This window comes from Maniola jurtina, chromosome 24 (genome assembly GCF_905333055.1).
Source record: "Maniola jurtina chromosome 24, ilManJurt1.1, whole genome shotgun sequence".
Taxonomy (NCBI): domain Eukaryota; kingdom Metazoa; phylum Arthropoda; class Insecta; order Lepidoptera; family Nymphalidae; genus Maniola; species Maniola jurtina.
The window spans coordinates 3,483,562-3,497,323 of record NC_060052.1 but is presented as its reverse complement, the minus strand read 5'-3'; the positions used below and the strand labels follow the sequence as shown (position 1 = coordinate 3,497,323).

General features: G+C 37.1%; 1 protein-coding gene across 1 annotated transcript in view; it reads right to left on the bottom strand.

Annotated features, from left to right (window-relative positions):
* LOC123877553 (neuropeptide F receptor) overlaps nt 1-13,762 on the bottom strand; it is a 44,039-nt gene that overhangs the window by 8,943 nt on the left and 21,334 nt on the right. The window contains exons 2-3 of the mRNA XM_045924369.1: nt 2,156-2,362; nt 123-356 (exon numbers count right to left, since the gene is read on the bottom strand). Of these exons, the coding sequence (XP_045780325.1) occupies nt 123-356; nt 2,156-2,362 (441 nt within the window). The remainder of the gene's footprint in view (nt 1-122; nt 357-2,155; nt 2,363-13,762) is intronic.

Sequence of the window (13,762 nt, the reverse complement as noted above, 5' to 3'; positions counted from 1 at the left end):
CATCATCTACCAACGCAATCGGCCAGCGTGGTGGAGTATAGCTTAAACCCTTCTCAATGTGAGAAAGGCCTGTTCTTAGTGGTGGGCCGGTAATGGGGTTGATCTTGATGGTGACATTTTACCTGATATCGATCCAAAGCAATCGCGGTGATGGAAATAGTTGACACGAATATTGATATAGCCTGGATAGCGCCGCATGCTTTGCACAGGCTTGGCCAAGACGGCAATGGCCAATGTTTGGTCAAAAGCTCCATCAAGGTGAGTGGGGTGCCAACGCAACAGACCAGCGCGTCGGACACAGCGAGGTTGACTATGAACATGTTCCGTGCTGTTCTCATTGCTGGTTTTCTGACCACCTGTAAAAGGAAATCAATCATTGCGGATGATGCCTTAGATGTCGAAAATAAATTATTTCTTATTAATTATTAAATAGAGGGTATTCTAAAATTCGTAAAATCCACGTCCACTGTTGGTGGATGCGACGGGTCTACCCGCGAATTTCAAATTTAATTTGCTTTTTCGCAATTTGTAAACTAATACGACAATGTAGGCTTATGGCACTTTAATTGCGCCAATGGCAGTATCATCCTCACAGGTTTATATAAAAATCTTTACTTGAAAGGGTCCAGTTTAAGAAATTAGCTCTAGTATCGACTTATTTGTACAAATTGTCGATACTAGAGCTAATTTCTTGTTTGCTAACCATTTTAAATTATCGATCTAACTAAAAAAGTACGTCAAATTACGTCGAATGTGTATGACGTCACATCTATGTACTTCATACAAGCTTGCATACTAAGCGAGCGTTTTGACGTTCGCGTTTGATAAAAAGTCAAGTTCAAGTAGGTACTTCGGTGCTTGAAGACCAAAGCTTCACAATACGTACTTTCTTGTAGGGACCCCACGTGTGTTTTTAACCCACGAATGAACCGTTTTTAATTTAGTTTTTTTTGTTTGAAAGGTGGCTTGATCGAGTGTTCTTAGCTATAATCGAAGAAAATCGGTTCAGCCGTTTGAAAGTTATCAGCTCTTTTCTAGTTTTCTTATAGAGGTCATTGTGTCGGGGGTTTTTTAAATTTTGAGTTATCTTGCAAAATGTAATTTTCGAGTGACATTGGATAAAGGTTTTTGATTTTCCTATTCTGACTTTGAACGCATTACAAACCTGTTTGAAATCGTAACTTTCTTGTGTGGGAACGAATAAAATATCTTTGAAACTTTTACTGTAAGTGTAAAATTCTTGGAAAATTATAATTGGTCGTTTATTAAAATAATAATGACTTTCGTAATATTGTTAAAGCAAATAATAATTGAGACGGAAAACTAGAAGTCGGATAGCTTCGAAAGGTAAAATTAGGTCGAAGTAAAATAAATTCTTTAAAACTGCTAGGTACGTATCTAATTGGAATAGGCAGTTTTTAACTAAAATAGTAAACTCGCTAAAATATTATTTTACTTTTATTGAAAGTCCATATTTTAACGTCTGGCGCAGTCGTGCGGGAAGGGACCAAATTTTTTTTTAGAAGCAAATAGATTTTGAGTATGATTTTGAGTATATCTAATGTTTTTTAAGGTGGTAGAGGTTAAATTATTATGGCTGGCTTATTAAACGAATAATGTATTTATATAGGATACAGGCAAATTAAAATTTGAATATTTTCCCAGATGAGATCCAGCGCGAAACTTAAGAGGGGTCTCTCCGTCACTCGCTCCATACAAACGTAGTTCCAATTCCATTTGCATATTAAGCAACCAAAGTCCATGAAATTTTGCAGACATATTCTAGAAATTAATATCTATGCCTGTGGTTTTCCAGATTTCTGTTAAAATATTCGGTTTCAAAGTTACGCGGTCTTAAAAATTCACATACAAATCTTTGAGCCCCTGTAATTTTAAAACTTCATATTTTTAGAAAAATCTAAAACAGCACAGGCACAGATATTAGTTTCTAGAATATGTCTACAAAATTTCATGGACTTTGGTTGCTTAATATTAAAATTAAATTGGAACTACGATTGTATGGAATAAGTGACGGAGAGAGCCCTGTGAAGGGTTCAGTCCACTGAAATGGATATAATACATTTTTATTTATTTATTTATATTTATTAACTTAAAAAAATATACAGAAAGTTTTCATAGGTAGGTAGGTACTTACAGAAATGACCACCAATGCATTTCCAACTGCGCCGATGACTACCAGGATTCCATAAAAGGTGAGAAGTAAGGCTCTCGTCGGCTCATCGACTTTTCTGTTCTGTGAGAACTTCTCCAAGAGTACATTAGGATTCTCCACTCCCCGGGACGCCTCGATCAGCGATGTGAGGTTCAGTTGGTAAGTGAAGTTAAGACTGGGGTCCTCCCCCTGGAACAATTGAAAAATATCTGTTGTAAGTACCTTATGTCTAAAGTTTGAGCCTCGATAACTCAACAGTTGAGGAGCGGACTGAATTCCGAAAGGTCGCGGTTCACACCCCACCCGTTGAACTATTGTCGTAACCACTCCTGGCACAAGCTTTACGCTTAATTGGAGGGTAAAGGGGAGTATCAGTCATGATTAGCATGGCTAATATTCTTTGAAAAAAAAGTGTGCCTTTAGATCCTAGAATAGCTAAATCCTTTATGGAAGTATCTATACATATAACTAGCGGTTTAATGTGTGTATCTGTGAATCTGTGTATCAGTCTGTGGCATCGTAGCTCCTAAACTAATGAACCGACTTTAATTTAGTTTTTTTTTGTTTGAAATGTGGCTTGGATCAAGAGTTCTTAGCTCAAGAAAATCGGTTCAGCCGTTTGAAAGTTATCAGCTCTTTTCGAGTTACTGTAACCTTCACTTGTCGGGGGTGTTATAAATTTTTAATTTACACTAATTCGTAATTTAATATTTGGTTTTGTGTCAATGTTCTACACCTAATACCAAAATTTCAGGTTTGTAACTCATTTCGTTTACGAGCTAGATACCTGTGACATGCGGACGGACAAACAAACAGACAGACAGCAGAGTGACATTAATAGGGCTCAGTTTTTGCCCTTTGGATACGGAACCCTAAAAATCGTATTAAAGTCAGAAACTTACAGGAAAACCTAATAAAACTGTTTTTGTTTTTCGTTCCGCGAAGTACTCTAACAAATACACGTATATCTAAAAATATATGATACGAATATCCCATTCATACGTCCGCTCTGATATATTTACAGCTAACATCTTCAAGCATAAAAGCGTCGGGTTTTCACGGCATTTTATGTAGAGTTACGTAGAGTTGACATTTTTAAAGCTACCCGCGTTGAAAAGCTTGTTTCATTGAAACACTATAAAGATCAAAGCGAAAACTCGACTTCTGCTCTATTTAAAATAGGTACCACCTTTATAAGGCGGTATCTTTATAAGGCGGTAAGAGTTATGAATGGTTATTTTTTTCTTATAATAAAGGCGTGCTGTGCGTATGTCAGCGAGCGCCGGCACAGACGGGGTCCATACTTGTATATTTTAACTAACTTGTTACAAATAACTACAAACTTGACATTGGCTAATCTTTGTAAAGCCAGACGAGAGAGAGAGACTTCTTTTAATACTACATCGCCTGTTTGTGATTATGTGTTATTTGAAAACATAAAAAACTAGATTTTTTGAGAAAAATAGCTGTAGCAATGGCAAAATTAGTTTCTATAGAGTTTAGATGTATGGTGTGTTCTGTGGAATTAACGTCCAGTATAATAGATTAAATCTAACACTCAATGATAGCCACCGAGCTCATTTTTTAGGGTTCCGTGCCTCTAAAGGAGAAACAAAACCCTTATATGATCACTTCGTTGTCTGTCTGTCGTGTCTGTCAAGAAAATCAACAGGGTACTTCCCGTTAACCTAGAATCATGAAATTTGGTAGGCTGGTAAGTCGTATAAACGTATGTAAATGAATAAATCCGAAAACAGTGAATTTGTGGAACTACATCACAAAAATAAAATAAAATATGTCCACGAAAAAATTAATTTACTTAATCACACATAGATGGCGCTGTTGTCATAAACTTGCAGTGCTGCACATAAAATGTTAAAATATATTGTAAGATACAGAACCCTTCGTATGCAAATCCGACTCGCACTTGGGCGGTTTTTAATACATTAAAAAACCTTTTAATGGAAAAAAGTTTTTCACTTTAAAGTTATTTTAATTTCCTGACCCTTTTTTCTGTTAAATTAAATAATTTATATTGTGAGTTGTACAGGAAATTGGAAAGTTTTTTAATAACTTTGATCAAACTTGGCACAGCTGACGTAAAGTTTGTACTTTTGATGAAAGTATGGGGAAGTATCAAAACTGATAAGTCTTCTTTTGATAACTTTTGTTATAAGGTTCGAGAGCCCGTATGCAATTTTGAGTTCGTGATTCTTTTTAGGTTTCCATACCCAAAGGGTGCAAACGTCAATAGGGTCCATTACTTCGCCTTCGCTGTCCGTCCGTCCGCCTCTGTCAGCGGGGTGTATCTCCTAAACTGTAATAGGTAGAGAGTTAAAATTTTCACAGAATATATATTTCTATTGCCGCTATAATTAAAAATAACAACACATAGTAAAAATTTGAACTTTCTACCTATTACAGTTCACGAGATACAGCCCGCTGACAGACAAACGGACGGACGGACAGCGGAGTCTTAGTAATAGGGTCCCGTTGGCACTCTTCGGGTACGGAACCCTAAAAATGTAACTCCGGTACTTACTTATTACATTTTTAAGATTCCGTACCTCAAAAGGAAAAACGGAACCCTTATAGGATCACTTTGTTTTCTGTCTGTCTGTCTGTCAGCCTATCGTGTCTATTAAGAAAACCTATAGGGTACTTTATGAAATTTGGCAGGTAGGTAGGTGATATTAGCACAAGTAAAGGAAAAAATCCGAAAAATCGCGATTTTTTTAGATAACTTTACACTTAGATAGTAGATACTCATAACTGCCAAAAGCGTAATTGTATGATGCCAAAAACGTCAAGTTATCGAAATCTTTCAAATTTTTGCCGACGTATTCCTCGCAAAATCTTAAAAGCATTTTTGCTTTTAGGATTTTTGAGGGAATGTTACAAAAGTGAAGTGTGCCCATTGACTCATTTTCTCAGATGTTAACAAGCTCGAACAGTGAATAAAACCAAGAAAAGACTTGTTTGAAAAACCTTTGGAACTCGAAATTACCCTTATTTGCAATACAAAAGTTCTAGATAAAAGCAAGTACCTATTTTGAATAATATGGTAATCTTTTCTTCTTGAATTATCTCTAGTTTTCTTTAATCTATGCCAATAAAATATAATTACGTTTCTTTACTTGACAAGGTTCTCTCTTCTACCATTTTACCTTTTTTTTTATTGAAATACAAGTTAGCCCTTGACCGCAATCTCACCTGGTGGTAAGTGATGACGCAGTCTAAGATGAAAGTGGGTTAACCTGGAAGGGGTATGGCAGCATTTATTAAACCCATACCCCATTTTTTCTATACGGCATCGTACCAGAACGCCAAATGGCTTGGCGGCACAGCTAAAATGTGGCGTTAGGACATTTTACACCTTTATAGTCGTACTCGTAAACTGAAGGTCGTGACCTGCTTGCATCAATCACACAATAGCAGGAGTTCTCTTGCATTTTTAGAATTCCGTGCCCCAAGGGTGCCAACGGGATCTCATTGCTAAGCCTCCGCTATCCGTCCGTGCGTCCGTCCTTACACCGAAATAAAAAAATTCAAAAGGTGTTATATCTTGTACGATAGCGGAACCCATCGTGTGCCAGTGCGACTTGCACTTGACCGGATTAGCTTAGCCATACTAATTTCTAAAATGACCATGTCCGGAATCGAACCTACTGTCAAAGAGTAGGTACAACGTTCATCTCTACGCCAGGGAGGTCGTAAAAATGTATGTAGTAACAAAATATATTATGCGTGTAATATATTCTTAACATCGAGGCCGTATGGACGTGCTCAGTACATTTTTAGGGTTCCGTACCTCAAAAGAAAAAACGGAACCCTTATAGGATCACTTTGTTGTCTGTCCGTCTGCCTGTATGTCCGTCGTGCCTGTCGAGAAAACTTATAGGGTAGGTATTTCCCGTTGACCTATATAGAATCATGAAAGGCAAGTAGGTACTAGGTAGGTCTTATAGCACAAGTAAAAATTCTGAAAACTATGAATTAGTGGTTACATCACAAAAAAAAACATTTAGAACAAATAATTAGTATTTTCAATTTTCAAAGTAAGATAATTATACTAAACGGTGTATTATAATATGAGAGGGCTTCTGTACATTCTAAAACCAATTCAAATTACTTATTTTATTTTTATGCATAATGGTTTTTGATTTATCGTGCAAGATGTCTAAAAAAATACTCGAGTACGGAACTCAGTGCGAGAGTCTGACTCGCACTTGGCCGGTTTTTCTGTAGTTTATATTATAAGAATACATATTCCAGAGACGGACGGACAGGCGAAGTAAATTAATAAACGTTTCTACAAAACTAACGTACTGTATCTAAGATATTATATACCTGTCAATAAGATCATTATGTTCATAAAATATACAACAGGCAAAAGATATATACTTAGTTAAATTTTTTTTTATTGCGTGGAGTCAAGGTGTTTGTATTTCATTTGTAAGATACACAGGTAAGATACTAGCGGTCCGCCGCGACTTCACCCGGGTTGAAAAACATAATGACCCATGGCCATGGTCATCTGGAATGACGTACCTACTTACCTTTCAAATAGTGAAAGAATTTTTCAGATAAGTAGGTGCGGTAGTTCTGGAGGTAGACTTTAGATACCTTTGAGAATATTATTGGAGAATTCTTCAGGTATGCAGATTAACCCCCGACCCAAAAAGAGGGGTGTTATAAGTTTTACGTGTGTATCTGTGTATCTGTCTGTGGCATCGTAGCGCTTAAACGAATGAACCGATTTTAATTTAGTTTTTTTTGTTTGAAAGGTGGCTTGATCGAGAGTATTCTTAGCTATAATCCAAGAAAATCGGTTCAGCCGTTTGAAAGTTATCAGCTATTTTCTAGTTACTGTAACCTTCACTTGTCGGGGGTGTTATTTTTCAATTTACACTTGTTTTAATTCTTTAAACACATCAACATATTGATACATACAATGCAACACACATATTATACAAACTCATAAAATTCACTCTTTCTTTATAATAATAGTAACTATAGAAACTTTATTTTCCAGGATAAAAAGTACCTAGCTTATAAGCATGTTATTTTCCAGGTCTTGTACAATAGATGTAAAAAATCACGGCGATCCGTTGCTCCGTTGCGGTGTGATTGAAGAAACAACATACAAACACACTTTCCCATTTGTGATATTAGTAAGGAAAAGGATATTAGACGAATTATTAATTTATACTCAAGAGTTCTGGGCAAAAAAGGTTTTTCTTAAAATAGGGTTTGGCTAGTATTTAAGGTACAACTTTTCTGCCATCAAGAATCAAGTTAGGTCCCAGGTAACTTACTCTTCTTTACTATAAAAGTTTCTAAAATGTAAAGGAGTTCTAAGTTAGAAAGTTCTCCTTTATGGGATTTTCAGAGCATGTCCTTCCAAGTTTTTTATGAGATTACGAGTTGCCAACAGCATGACTAATAGTGTCGCTCAAAAGTGGGCGCAAACTTGCAAAGTGACAGTGAACGATCGTTTTTAACCCCCGACCCAAAAAGAGGGGTGTTATAAGTTTGACGTGTGTATCTGTGTATCTGTGTGTCTGTGTATCTGTGTATCTGTCTGTGGCACCGTAGCGCCTAAACGAATGAACCGATTTTAATTTAGTTTTTTTTTGTTTGAAAGGTGGCTTGATCGAGAGTGTTCTTAGCTATAATCCAAAAAAATTGGTTCAGCCGTTTAAGAGTTATCAGCTCTTTTCTAGTTTTCTTGTAGAAAAGAAGGTTAGATAACCGTTAGGTTCATAATATTATGTCAATTGACAAATGTCAAGCTGTCAAGATGGACGTTGCCTAAATACATAATTATTTATTTGAAAATGATGTTTTGGAAAACTCAGATACGTTAGATCGTAGGCGCGGAATAGTCCAAGAAAATCAGTTCAGCCGTTATCAGGTCTTTTCGGTCTTTTCTAGTTACTGTAACCTTCACTTGTCGGGGGTGTTATAAATTTTTAATTTACACTTGTTATTTGCATCTAAGTAAAGTTAGTAGAAGAAGAAATAAGTTATGAAGTTTCCCGAAGTTTCCCTCATTCCATATTATTTTAAGACTCTCTACAGTTTTACAAAGTTATTTTATAGTTCGTATATCTTGAAAGCTGAGCTGAAATCTAAATATATACAAGGCAAAGTTGACTGACTGACTGGCTGACCTATCAACACAGCTCAAAATAGTAGTTATTTGTTCATGAATATATTTTTATTCTTTTTAACCCCCGACCCAAAAAGAGGGGTGTTATAAGTTTGCCGTGTGTATCTATGTATCTGTCTGTGGCATCGTAGTTCCTAAACTAATGAACCGATTTCAATTTAGTTTTTTTGTTTGAAAAGTGGCTTGATCGAGAGTGTTCTTAGCTATAATCAAAGAAAATCGGTTCAGCCGTTTGAAAGTTATCAGCTCTTTTCTAGTTACTGTATGTAACCTTCACTTGTCTGTTATAACCTTTTAATTTACACTTGTTTGTGATGTTACTACAAATTCACGGTTTTCGGATTTTTTCCTTTATTTGTGCTATAAGACCTACCTCCCTGCCAAATTTTATGATTCTAGGTCAACGGGAAGTACCCTATAGGTTGACAGACCCGACAGACGCACAGATGGACAGACAGACAACAAAGTGATCCTATAAGGGTTCCGTTTTTCCTTTTGAGGTACGGAGCCCTAAAAATCTCAAAAAAATTACCAGCTCAAAATTCCCTTTGACTACCATATTTTGTTGACATCTATACTAATATTATAAAGAGCTTATATAATATTATAATACCTTTGTATTTTTGTATTTTTGTATGTTTGTATTGAATAGGCTCAAAAATTACTGGACCGATTTCAAAATTTCTTTTTACCATTACTTAGAGGGATTCTTCCGAATCCGTATAGGCTATATTTTATCCCGGAAAATAGAAAAAATAAATGTCCACCCGTGCGAAGCCAGGGCGGGTCGCTAGTTGTAAATAAAGTTATGAACAGCCCCGGCTAAAGCCCAGCGCTCATTTCCAAGTCCACAACGATCATTTTTTGCTCTGCCGCCTCCCGTTTTAAACCACCGTAAAGCCAGTTACAGACAAAAAGCAACATTTTGTATCGCTCACATTATTTGTTCGAATTTGTTTGCGATAAAACTTTGAGGTGTATGATTAATGGCCGCAAAACTGAAACCAACCGAGAGTTCGAGTTAGCAATGTTTTACTTACCCTAACTCAGTTTTAATTATATTATTAAGCTATTATTACAAGTAAGTACCTACGGTACAAAAGCTGCAAATACATTATAAATTTTTTTCTCTCTCGTCTGGCTTTACAAAGTTTAGCCAATGTCAAGTTTGTAGTTATTTGTAACAAGTTAGGGAAACTATATAAGTATGGACCTCGTCTGTACCGACGCACGCCTTCACACGCACAGCACCCCCTTAGAGTGCTTTCCAGTCCGTTTTAGTCATGTTTTAACAAAAAAAAAAACACTCCAAAAAGGCAGAGCACGCCCGCCAGCTAACAGCAACACAGACGAAGTCCCATAATAATTTTATATTGCCAAAAATATTTATTATGTAACCTGCAAAATGAAAAATCAGCTCTTTTAATGAACACCTATCTACTCGATAAAAATAATAATATAATATTCTTTCACACTTTTCCTACGTTTTGACGACCTCCCTGGCTCAGTGATAAGGTTTGCGGTCTGAGGTCTGCGGCTAGATTCCCAGCGGGGTCAATTCCGGAATTTATAATTTCTGAATAATTGTCTCTGGTCTGGTCTGATGGGAGGCTTCGGCCATCGCTAGGTACCACCCTACCGGCAAAGCCGTGCCGCTAAGTAATTGTACGATGGCTAAAAACCGATAAGGGTTATTAGTTTAATATAAGTTTCATACCCCTTTCAAGTTAGCCACTTTCATCTCAGACTGCATTATCCCCAACCACCAGGTAAGATCGCATCTGAGAGAGGAAACTGCGTCTGAATGAAAAAACTTTTTGCTACCGTACGTAGATTCCGTGTGTTCTCAGCCTTATATCTATGACACAATGAGATATTTCCATTATGCAAAGAAAAGAATAAGCCTTTATTATCTCTTAGAATAACAATGTAACTTTTGAAATGTGAATTATTTCAGTCCGACGTTTAGATTTCTTTCAGGAATCCCGTGGGAACTCATTGATTTTCCGGGATAAAGAGTAGCCTATGTCCCTCCCAGGGATATAAGCTCACCCTGTACCAAATTTCGTCAGAATCGGTTAAATTGTTGCGCCGTGAAAAGGTAGCAGACAGACAGACACACTTTCGCATTCATAATATTAGTATGGATAAAATGTTGGTCGCTGCGACCATCATCGCGATCCTGGTAACACTAGACAATTAGACATAACTCAAAAGTACTAAAATTAATATTATTATAACGAGGCTGGAGAACAGCAGCTTGTAACTTTGTTTATTATGTAATGGCTGAAAGTTTCCACTTGAAACTTTTCATAAGGTCAATCTAATTCATTAAGGTGGATGGGTGCTCTACTTTCATCATTAAAAGTTGGTCTCTAGGGCACGTGAAGTCAATACCACACAATCTATACTAATAAATAAAATTGGAGTGTCTGTCTGTAATCTATACTTCTATACTAATAAATAAAATTGGGATGTCTGTCTGTAATTTCGAAATAACTACCTCATATTAAGCTCATATGGTTATTTGAACGATACCAACACTGAATCACACGTTTTTAAAATTTTTGTCTGTCTGTCTGTCTGTCTGTCTGTTTGAAAAGGCTAATCTTGGGAACGGCTGAACCGATTTTGACGGGATTTTCACAGACAAGTAGAGAATTGACCAGGGAGTAACATAGGCTACTTTTTTAACCGACTTTCAAAAAGGGAGTTGTGTTTTTCTACCTATGTACACCGAAATCTCCGAGATTTCTGAACCGATTTGCGTCATTTCTTTTTTAATCGATAGAGGAACTTTGCGACGTTGTTTCATAAAAAATTTGGAGTCCAACTCCGCAATCCTGATGCTGCAGGGGATCTGACCAATCCACGCGGGCGAAGCTGCGGGCATCAGTTAGTTCTAAAATAAGGCACTCGCGCTGGGTACTCGTATATCACTACTCATCACTATCCATATTATAATTACGAAAGTGTGATTGTTTGTTGGTTTATTGGTTTGTCCTTCAATCACGATAAAACGGTGCAACGGATCGACGGATCGTAATAGAGAGGCGAGGGGTAGGGGAGAGAAGAAGAGAGGAGAGGAGAAGAGAGGAGTTCTTGCTACGGATAAAACATGTTGTCGGGCTGCGCAGGTGCGGTTTATTACGTGTATTTTTGAGTGATTTACTTGATCACAATCGTGTGAACACACTAACTTCTTTTATTTCTGAGTGTTTTTGACCCCTGACCCGAAACGAGGGGTTTGATGTGTGTATCTGTGTATATGTGTATCTGTGTACCTGTCTGTGGTATCGTAGCTCCTGAACTAATGAACCGATTTTAATTTAGTTTTTTTTTTTTTGAAAGGTGGCTTGATCGAGAGTGTTCAGCGTGGTTCAGCCGTTTGAAAGTTGTCAGCTCTTTTCTAGTTACTGTAACCTTCACTTGTCGGGGCTGTTATAAATTTTTAATTTACACTTGTAACAACTTAGAGGTATACTAGGTAGGTATAGTATAGCTATACAGCCTACGCATACCTACTGTATTTTAATAACCAGAGCGGTATACAATATATGCGTGAGATTAAAGTTTATAGCGGCCAATATGTTGCGAGTTATTGACGTCAACAGGTTTGATAAAGCCTACAATACAAAGGCTCGTACGGCGCGCGATCCTTTACGTTTATATATGTGGTTTCTTTCTTTTTCCTTTCTTTAAAAAAAAAATATTAGCCATGCTGCTAATCATGACTAATACCCCCCTTTCCCCTCCAATTAAGTGTAAAGCTTGCGCCAAGAGTGGGTACGACAATAGTGCAACGGGTGGGGTTTGAACCGCCGACCTTTCGAAATTCAGTCCGCGCCTCAACCGTTGAGCTATCGAGGATTGGGGGACAGATGGCAACAAAAAGTCTTTCTATCTTAGAATTCCATACCGAAGAGTGCCCACGGGACCCTACTAAGCCTCCGCTGTCCGTCCGTCTGTCTGTCAGCGGGCTGTATCTCATGAACGGTAATAAGTATGAGAGTTGAAATTTCAAAGAGTTGTCGCTGTACTGTACTGTAACAACAAATTATAAAAATTTGAAAATGGCCGCCATACATGAAAATTTCATGATTCTAGGTCAACGGGAATCACCCTATAGGTTTCTTGACAGACACGACGGACGGACGGACGGACAGACAGACAACAAAGTGATCCTATAAGGGTTCCGTTTTTCCTTTCGAGTTATGGAACTCTAAAAAGTTGTTTGTGGGATAGTACGGAACCCTACCGTGTGTTCGCACTTGGCCAGTTTTAACACAAAATTGTACTCGCTTTGCCTATCTGGAGTTTTACAATATCTTTGATTAAAAGTTATCTATTTATAAAAGCTTGTAATCTTTCCCGTTTTATTTTCCAGACTGTTTGGTTTATATTTCTTTCGAACAATAACCAAACAATCATGAGCGATTGCTTTTTTCATTTGATAGACATAAAGCTTTTTACGCGCGAAAAGTAATTTGGGAAATAGAGTTGTCTGCAGCGGTAGCATAGATAATATTAATTGTAATAACTTGTAATATCCTGAAAATAGATTAACAGGGCTCTCTCCGTCACTCGCTTCATACAATCGTAGTTCCAATTTCATTTGAATATTAACCAAAGTCCATGAAATTTTGCAGACATATTCTAGAAACTAATATATTCTGTGTCTGTAGTGTTTTAGATTTTTCTAAAAATATGTAGTTTTAAAATTACAGGGGCTCAAAGATTTATATGAAAATTTTTAAGACCGCGTAACTTTGAAACCGAATATTTTAACAGAAATCTGGAAAACCACAGACATAGATTAGTTTCTAGAATATTTCTGCAAAAATTCATGGACTTTGGTTGCTTAGTATTCAAATGAAATTGGAACTACGATTGTATGAAACGAGTGACGGAGAAAGTCCTCTTAAGACGTTAAAACATTGCACGTGATGGCGTGAGTTCCTCTACGTGATCAAGTCAGAAAGGAAAAGATCTGTAGGAGAAGCAGAGTAACCGACATAGCTCAATGGGTTGCAAAGCTGAAGTGGTAATGGGCAGGACACGCAGTTCGAACAACCGATGACATAGATTGAAACGAATTTAAAATATATTCAAATGAAATTGGAACTACGATTGTATGAAACGAGTGACGGAGAGAGCCCTCTTAAAACATGGACACATCTATCTCCAAGCGGAAACTATGGGAAATTACCTAATATCAGTGGTACTGAATTTCAGACGTTAAATTAAGAACCATTTTACCCTGGGTCCATTTTACACTGACGCTATTGTATTTCGACCCTCAAATCCTATCAACGATGGCGGCAAAACCTTGTATTGTTATGCTCACAAATCTGACGGCGGAGCCAAATAGTCCAAATACGACTGTTTTTAACCCCCGACCCAAAAAGAGGGGT